The following is a 10000-nucleotide window of genomic DNA, read 5'->3' as shown; positions in this document are numbered from 1 at the left end:
TTTCCAAAAAGCACCTAGCAACAAATTTAGCAATTTTTTAAATTTATTTGGCAACTTTTAGCAACTTTTGGAAAGTGACTCTAATCCAAACAACACGTGTACAAGCTAGCTAAATAGACTGAGCGGTTCATTCATAATTCCTTAAAGGGTTAGTTCACCCAAAAATGAAAAGGATGTCATTAATGACTAACCCTCATGTCGCTCCAAGCCCGTAAGACCTCCGTTCATCTTCAGAACACAGTTTAATGTTTTAGTTTAATGTTTTAGTTTATTTTAGATTTAGTCCGAGAGCTTTTTGTCCCTCCATTGAAAATGTATGAACGGTATACTGTCCTTGTCCAGAAAGGAAATAAAGACATCATCAAAGCAGTCCATGTGACATCAGTGGGTTAGTTAGAATGTTTTGAAGCATCGGAAATACATTTTGGTCCAAAAATAACAAAAACTACGACTTTATTCAGCATTGTATTGTCTTCCGGTTCTGTGGGGATCCGCGTTCAGTGACGCTGCTGACGTAAGACGAGCTGACGTGTGTCTGGTGCGCCCAAGCTTCGTTTACAGTATGAGGGAGACGCACGCTGGAAACAAAACAATCTTCACAAACATGTCTAAGGATTTCCACACAGAGGAAGACTTGCATTTTTTTGCCCAGCCATATTTATTTGAACCCGAATACACGGACGCACCAGATACACGTCAGCAGCGTCTTACGTCAGCAGCGTCACTGCAGACTCGTGAACGCGGATCCCCAACAGAACCGGAAGACAATACAATGCTGAATAAAGTCGTAGTTTTTGTTATTTTTGGACCAAAATGTATTTCCGATGCTTCAAAACATTCTAACTAACCCACTGATGTCACATGGACTACTTTGATGATGTCTTTATTTCCTTTCTGGACAAGGACAGTATACCATACATACATTTTCAATGGAGGGACAAAAAGCTCTCGGACTAAATCTAAAATATCTTAAACTGTGTTCTGAAGATGAACGGAGGTCTTACGGGCTTGGAGCGACATGAGGGTGAGTCATTAATGACATCATTTTCATTTTTGGGTGAACTAACCCTTTAAGATTGCTGTGGAAATCGCTGTGAAAACCGGACAAAATACAACGAGCGCAGGGGCGGGGCTACATAAGGTCTATATAGCCAGGCACAGAGGCTGTGGGCACACACACATATATATCTTTTACAAATAAATCTAAATGAGCATTTCAAAAAATATCTACGTATTACATAATAGTTTTACGTAATTTTACGATTACGTAATGACTTCATAGCGCAATGACGTCACAACGTCATTTAGCAACTTTTAGCAACACATCGATCTGCCTTTAGCAACTTCCCCTGAAAATTAGTTGGCAACAGTGCTTGTTGATCCAAAGTGGTTTTCACATTAAAGTCACCATGAAATAAAAATGGGCACTTCTTGTTTTTTTATGGAATATTGCAGTATTTATTAAAAATGATTTATCAGTGTACATCATTATTGTTTTAAATTCATGTTCCTGGTAATTTTGAATCAGAATAAGTTCCTCTCGCAGCATCTCTTCTCTTCTCTGATGATGTGGGCGGGGCAAACTGTCACTCACACGAGATCCACCAATAGCAAACCACAAGCATTCAATCAATTCCCCACAGACAAGATCAAGCAGTTTCACTTCGATATACGCCATGATAGGGAAGAAAAGACTTCCGTTTCATTTCAACTTTAGTCAAACTCTGACTCGGTCTGATCTAAAAGCTCTGGAGGGAAAGCATGTACTCACTGAGTCCGGTGACAAACTCTTTAAAGTTGATGAGAGAGTCCTTGTTTTGGTCGAGCAGGCGGAAGAGTCGGCTGGAGAGTGTGTGTGTGTGAAGGCCACAGCTCCAGGGTGCCAGAGCGGAGAAGAGCTGAACAAACTGGCCGCAGTCGATGCGATACTGCTCCAGATACGGCAGACTGGGGTCGTGACGCTCCGCTGCGGTGCTGCTCGAACCCCAGTAACAGCTCATGATGTGCTTCGCCTGCGAGAGACACACACACACAGACACACAGACACACACTTTAGGGCTGGGCAAAGATTAATTGCATTCAAAATAGTGGTAAAAAAATGGTAACATAATATAGTTTGTTTTATAAATCCATTCATCCAAATGAAAGGTGCTTCTTTTCTTGATGTAATGTAATTTGATGATTTTTTTTTGTGTGCATAAATATAGTACAGTGGTGTGAAAAAGTGTTTGCCCCCTTCCTCATTTCCTGTTCCTTTGCATGTTTGTCACGCTTAAGTGTTTCGGAACATCAAACCAATTTAAACAATAGTCAAGGACAACACAAGTAAACACAAAATGCAATTTGTAAATGAAGGTGTTTATTATTAAAGGTGAAAAAAAATCCAAACCATCATGGCCCTGTGTGAAAAAGTGATTGCCCCCTAAACCTAATAACTGGTTGGGCCACCCTTAGCAGCAACAACTGCAACCAAGCGTTTGCGATAACGTGCAATGAGGCTTTTACAGCGTCCTGGAGGAATTTTGGCCCACTCATCTTTGCAGAATTGTCCTAATTCAGTTACATTAGAGGGTTTTCGAGCATGAACGGCCTTTTTAAGGTCATACCACAACATCTCAATAGGATTCAAGTCAGGACTTTGGCTAGGCCACTCCAAAGTCTTCATTTTGTTTTTCTTCAGCCATTCGGTGGTGGACTTGCTGGTGTGTTTAGGATCATTGTCCTGCTGCAGAAGCCAAGTTCGTTTCAGCTTGAGTACACGAACAGATGGTCGGACATTCTCCTTCAGGATCTCAGCAGAATTCATAGTTCCTTTTATCACGGCAAGTCTTCCAGGTCCTGAAGCAGCAAAACAGCCCCAGACCATCACACTACCACCACCATATTTTACTGTTGGTATAATGTTCTTTTTATGAAATGCAGTGTTCCTTCTACGCCAGATATACTTGGACACACACCTTCCAAAGAGTTCCACTTTTGTCTCATCGGTCCACAGAATGTTGTCCCAAAAGTCTTGGGGATCATCAAGATGTGTTGTGGAGAAATTGAGACGAGCTTTGATGTTCTTTTTGCTCAGCAGTGGTTTTCTCCTTGGAACTCTGCCATGCAGGCCATTTTTGCCCAGTCTTTTCCTGATGGTGGAGCCATGAACGCTGACCTTAACTGAGGCAAGTGAGGCCTGCAGTTCTTTGGACGTTGTTGTGGGGTCTTTTGTGACTTCTTGGATGAGTCGTCGCTGCGCTCTTGGGGTAATTTTGGGCGGCCGGCCACTCCTGGGAAGGGTCACCACTGTTCCATGTCTTCGCCATTTGTGGATAATGGCTCTCACTGTGGTTCGCTGGATTCCCAAAGCTTTGGAAATGGCTTTATAACCCTTTCCAGACTGATAGATCTCAAATACTTTCTTTCTCAATTGTTCCTGAATTTCTTTGTGTCTCGGCATGATGTGTAGCTTTTAAGGATCTTCTGGTGGACCTTACTGTGTCAAGCAGCTCCTATTTAAGTGATGCCTTGATTGTGAACAGGTGTGGCAATAATCAGGCCTGGGTGTGGCTAGAGAAATTGAACTCAGGTGTGGACAACCACAGTTATAGTATGTTTTAACAAGGGGGGCAATCACTTTTTCACACAGGGCCATGATGGTTTGGATTTTTTTTCACCTTTAATAATAAACACCTTCATTTACAAATTGCATTTTGTGTTTACTTCTGTTGTTCTTGACTATTGTTTAAATTGGTTTGATGTTCCGAAACACTTAAGTGTGACAAACTTGCAAAGGAACAGGAAATGAGGAAGGGGGCAAACACTTTTTCACACCACTGTATATTAATACAGTACATAGTGTCATAGCGTCTAGCTAAAATAAAAGTTTGTTCACATAATATATGTGTGTGTGTACTTTGTATAATTATTTTGTATATACAGTATAAATACACACACATGCATGTATATATTTAAGAAATATTTGCATTTATATACTGTATGTATATATATATATATATATATATATATATATATAAAAACATAATTTATATTATATATAAATAAATATTTATCTATAAATAACACATTTTTCTTACACAAAATAAATACAAAAATAAAATAAAGAAAAAAGATAAACAGAAGTTGTATATATACTGTATATATAAATAAGTGTTCATTTATTTTATTTATTTAGTGTATAAATGCGTTTTATTTTTGTGTTTTATCTGATCTGTTCTTCCAATAAATATATTAATGAATTAATTACAAATAAATGTGATATTAAATTTTTTTTAACGTCATGTCAGCAGCAAGTCAGCAGTATTTTAGAATCCCTTGTTTCAGACCAAATAAAAGAGTTTTTATACTCAAATAAACCTCTTTCTAAACTGCTATCAGGCTTCAGGAAAAAGCACAGTACCATCACTGCTGTTACAAAAGTAATTAATGACATACTTGTCGCCCTTGATAGAAAGCAATTCTGTGCATCACTTTTACTTGATCTGTCGAAAGCTTTTGACACAGTGGACCATGCTGTTTTAAAGCATAGGCTACTTTGTCTGGGATTGTCTGATTGTGCAGTTTCCTGGTTCATGAATTATCTGAGTGACAGGACTCAGTGTATTAAATGTGATGGTCTATGTTCTGCATTAGTGAAGGTCCACAAGGGGGTGCCACAAGGCTCAATATTGGGTCCTCTCTTGTTTATTATGTATATAAATGTATAAATGAACTGGGCCACAATGTCTCGGATGCTAATATGCATTTCTATGCTGATGACACGATTATTTATTGTTTTGGATCGTCCCCAGCTAAAGCGGTTGCGTCTTTGCAGAAAGCTTTTGATGTGGTTCAACACACGCTTATGCAGCTTAAACTGGTTCTCAATGCTGAGAAGACCAAACTGAAGCTGTTTAGTAATACTAAGAAGGTTTCTCAAGTTCCTCCTCCTGTGTTCACTTTGACTGGAAGTGTCATAGAGGTGGTTCATTCTTATAAGTACCTCGGCATTTGGCTTGATGATGCTCTCACTTTTAAACCTCATATAGATAACCTTGTGAAGAAACTCAAACTTAAGCTGTCTTTTTTCTTTTTGTATCTGTCATTTGTATCTGTCTTAGATTATGGTGACCTGGTATATAGGACCGCTTCAGTACAATGTCTGCATAAGATTGACACTGTTTATCATGCGTCTCTGAGATTTATTACGAAATTGTAAAAATTTGACCCATCATTGTGAATTATATTCCAGAGTGGGATGGCCATCGTTGTCCAACAGGAGATCAGGGCATTGGCATATTTTTATCTATAAGTTGCCATCCTACATCAGTAGTTTAATCACATGGAGAAGTGTTGGTTCTTATTCATTGCGATCAAATGATCACTTGCTGCTCTTTGTTCCATTTGCCCGCAGAGAACTGGGAAAAAGGGCTTTTGTTTACTCCGCTCCTTCTGCATGGAATTTTTTGCAAAAAGACTAGAAATTATCTAAACTTATTTCCTTAAATGCTTTTAAGTCCAGATTGAGAGAACCTGAAATGACCCGTTTAAATTGTAAATGTTTTTAATTTGTGTTGTATAAACCTTTATAAATGTAATTGATTGTGTTTTTGCTGCCTCTTGGCCAGGACTCCCTTGAAAAAGAGGTTTTTAACCTCAATGGGACTTTCCTGGTTAAAGAAAGGTTAAATAAAAATAAAAAAAGTCTATCTCCATGGCAAGAACAAACTGAATAACATAATATCATATAATTAACAAAAACCTATACAAAACATTTGATTTAAGCTAAATACAAGACACAAATTCAAAAATTACACTCAGTTGATAATTTTTTTAATACAAAACATATCTCTGTATGCAAATATTGTCTATATAAATTAAGTTATTATAATAATAATAATAAGCATACTTCACTTAATAATAATTAATATCAAATAAATAAATGCAGGGTTTTATCTTACCTTAAACAGAACGTAGAGTTCTTCCAACTCCTCAATAGTGAAAGCAGAATCTGTCATGATAGCTCTCACCTGAACATCACAAACACACACATACAGGATCACATGTGGAAATGTCTAAGATTGTGAAATACGTCCTCTCGACGTACACACACTTACCACACTCCTCTTGGCCGTGTCTTCTAGTGACTGTATGACCTTTAACCTTTGTTTGAACCTCATCTGCTCGATGACATCGGCACGCAGGCTACCAAACTTCTGCAATTAGACAAAAACGACAAACTCAGTTAAAAAGAGACTCGTTTGGTCATTGGTCAGGAAAACGAAGCACTAAGCCCCGCCCCCTCACCTCATAGGACGCTTTAATGAGCTCAAACGCGTCGATCTCAGGTGGAGGGTTGTTGCCACTGGTCAACAGAGCGTGAAGGTGAGGAATAGGTGGAGAAACAGTCTGCTTATTCACAACATTATCCAAATATCTACAGGACAGAGAAAGAGATATGACAGCACACACATTATTAGGAACATATTCACAAACCACAGAGAGTAGAAGTGGGCAAATAAAACAAGTCAGATAAATCTATATTTTTTTAAATGGAACAGTTTATTGAACCTTTAGAGAAGTTATTAAAGGAAACTAAAGTTTTGCATAAGTGAAAGCAAATAAATTGTATACATGCATTTTATACATCAGGCCTTTATGTCTCATATAGTATGATATAGTGAGAATATAGAGCTCAAAAACTTAGCTTTATTCAGAGGCACAAACGGAGCAAAAATATGCAGTTTAGTGCAGATGATGATATTTATATGGACAAAAAGATGAAATTCTGTTCCATGTCATGTAAATCAATGAGATCTTTATAGCAGTATAGCAGATATTTACATAAAATGCATATGAATATCATATAAATATGCTTAGTTTTATGATCAAAGCTCTGTAGATGATTGAGAGATGAACAAATAAACCTGGTGATCATATTTGATACTCACATTTGAAAATGATCTTTCTAAAAATGATATATGCATAAACAAGTAAACCGAAGTTGGTTCAGGCCAGAAAGTGTTCATCTTAAAATATATATATATTAGATGTGGGCATAGATTAATTTTTTTAATCTAGATTAATCTCACTGGAATCTTGGAATTAATCTAGATTAATCTAGATTAAAATGGCTCATTTGAATTCAGAATAGGTGTGCTACCCAAATAATGACTGAAAGTAAGTCTTTGAGAATAGTTCGCCTCGCGTAGGGATGTGAATTTCTGCCAAGAATGCCATTCGACAATAGAGGAGCAAAAGTCGAATATCGGTCAAAAAAAATTATAAAATAAATAAATAAAACGCACAATTAAAATGACAGAAAGGGAGGCCAATTTTAATCTTTAGCGATTTGTCATCAAACAAACTGTTTATTAATTGAACAAGTAACATGTTTTCGTCGGGTTTTTTTTTTTAACATTGTAGGCTAATTGGAAGAAGAAGAAGAAAAACGATTAGCACGAAGTAGCTACAGTCCGTTTTTGCATCGCCAAACCAGATGCTCGTTAGATCAAAAAATAATGTCATATGTCATAATGATTTTATGTGAACCTGCCTTTACCGGCAATAGCCTCCTCCTTTTTAAACAAATTAGTTTCAATCAATGACCGGTAAACTATTCGTGTGACTATATGCCCCTGCGCAATACACACACATTACCGCGGGATGGCGGGTGTTCATTTCATAAACTGTACACAATGGTAGCTTATTTATTTTGTAGCCTATAAATTAATGTATATGTCCAACGGATAATGTCATACTTTTTAGTAGTGCTATCGTGGCGTAATAATCTGTTTGGTTGTAAAATGTATTACCTGAATGAAATGAAATCTAATGTATCGTCCTGTGGAATCATTCATTCACAGACAGCATACGAAGATGTTCAACTAATAAAGATCTTCATCGCTGGCAAAAATATGATGCATTTGCAGATTTGCTTTCACTAGACTAAACTGTAGCTCTTGATGTTCTTAAATCTTCCTGTTACGACTCCGTGTCGAGTGTGATTGAACGCGTGAGTGCGTGAGGAACTGAACAGAAGTGATTCGCGAACCGATTTACACAGATCTGCCAACTTGTTTGATGAAGTCTTTGAACAGAATCGACTCAAAAGAGTGATTCATTTGTAAATTGAGCATCGGCTCATGCCCATAAAAAAGATACAGCGCGCTTGGAATAGACTCATTTAACAACATGTAAAGTAACGAGAGGAACGATCAATGTAACATGTCTTTACACCTTGTGTCCCTGACAGGAAAATACCCCGCTGCGCGATTTGCGCGAAAATATAACGATATTCGATGGCTATTTTATGATCCCATCCCAACCCAACTTTGAGAATAGATTAACGGCGATATTTTTTTATGGCCCGATGAGAGTCTCACGTTAACGCAGCAAGTTAACGCCGATAACGGCCCACCACTAATATATATATATATATATATTCCGTTGCACCATTTGTTCGTAAGAAATGCTGTGAATTTCAGTTTATCCTTCATTCTAACTTCTTTTGCCTCACGTTACTAACGGTAAAAATAAGTTTCCAATAAATACGATACTTGATCATGAATAACATAAGTGTTTTTATATGTAAATAACATTTCAGAAACTGTATTTGAACTGAAATTAATAAGGATCAATAAATAAATATTGACAGCGGCGCTGTTATCTTAGCCGCTAATTATCTTTTCACATAATGTTCTCTCTCTTAAAATGTAAGCGAGTGTAAATGTCAGCATTATCATATATGTCTAAAGAATTGAAGTCTGTCGGGTAAAAGAGCTTATTGATGCAGTTTAGTCTGTCTGATATTATATTACAACCGTTACTCCTGATCGGAGGCTGCCGTAAATATTTAGTTGGAACGTAGTTACGTTTAAATTAAGTTTAATGGTGCAACATAAAAATATTTAATAGTTCGTAAGTTGTAACTTAGTGCCCATTTACGTCAAAACTAGGCTAATTTGTAGCTTACGCACAGCTGGTGCAACCGACCTAGGCCTTTATGTATGTATGATATAGTGAGAATATGGAGCTCAAACACCTCAGTTTTATTCAGAGGCACAAACTGAGCAAAAATATGCAGTTTAGTGCAGATGATGATATTTATATGGACAAAAAGATTTAATTCTGTTGCATCTCATGTAAATCAATGAGATCTTTTTAGCAGATCCTTACATAAAATGCATATGAATATCATTTAAATATGCTTAGTTTTATGATCAAAGCTCTGTAGTTTTAAAACATATAATGCAATACAATGATGATTGAAAGATGAACAAATAAACCTGGTGATCATATTTGATACTCACTTTTGAAAATGACCTTTCTAAAAATGATGTATGGATAAACAAGTAAACCGAAGTTGCTTCAGTCCAGAAAATGTTCATCTTAAAATATTAGTTATTCTTACATTTACATAATACATGTAATCTGTACAGATTTCACAGCAGAAAGACACGTGAAGCACGAGCTGAAGGAGACCTTTACAATTATACTAAAAGACTCTTTTACTTGCTATAAAAGTCTAAACTATCAATCAGAAGACAGAAGATTGTGTAGATCGTGTGCGACAGGTTTTTCAGATCATGGATCATGTACAGGCCTTAGAAACGGCCATATCAAATATGAAACTGTAGGCTTTATAAGCCTAAAATTAATTCAAGAAATTTAAAAGGAAAAACTGGTATCACTCTTTATTCACCTTGTACATATAATGAATAGGGGTGTAACGATACACTTCTGTCACGATTCAATACAGATCACGATGCTGAACTCACGATACTGAACTCATGATACAATATTATAACATTGTGTGTGTAAATGAATAGGCTTGGACTTGGTCGTGATAACCCAATGCACAGGACAATAGAGACACCAGAATAAACATATTCATGATTCTGAAGCTCAAAACAGAATTATTTTAGACGAATATGCACTCTGTCACTGACTAGATATATTTAAAATAATGTCAGCCACTTTTTACTGGTAACATCAGACATTATCAGGACCCACAAAT

At 36.8% G+C, this 10000-nt stretch overlaps 1 protein-coding gene across 3 annotated transcripts in view; it reads right to left on the bottom strand.

Moving 5' to 3' along the window:
- Positions 1–10000, bottom strand: part of tbc1d9b (TBC1 domain family member 9b) — a 43490-nt gene that overhangs the window by 12372 nt on the left and 21118 nt on the right. For all 3 annotated transcript variants that reach the window (XM_077247238.1, XM_077247239.1, XM_077247240.1), the window contains exons 14-17: positions 6289–6418; positions 6099–6197; positions 5943–6011; positions 1772–2012 (exon numbers count right to left, since the gene is read on the bottom strand). In XM_077247238.1, coding sequence (XP_077103353.1) covers positions 1772–2012; positions 5943–6011; positions 6099–6197; positions 6289–6418 — 539 coding nt within the window. The remainder of the gene's footprint in view (positions 1–1771; positions 2013–5942; positions 6012–6098; positions 6198–6288; positions 6419–10000) is intronic.

The sequence above is a fragment of the Siphateles boraxobius genome, unplaced genomic scaffold (genome assembly GCF_051911475.1).
Source record: "Siphateles boraxobius isolate OS27281-9 unplaced genomic scaffold, OSU_SipBor_1 3, whole genome shotgun sequence".
Taxonomy (NCBI): domain Eukaryota; kingdom Metazoa; phylum Chordata; class Actinopteri; order Cypriniformes; family Leuciscidae; genus Siphateles; species Siphateles boraxobius.
The sequence above is the reverse complement of the archived record's forward strand: the minus strand, read 5'-3'. Positions and strand labels throughout refer to the sequence as shown.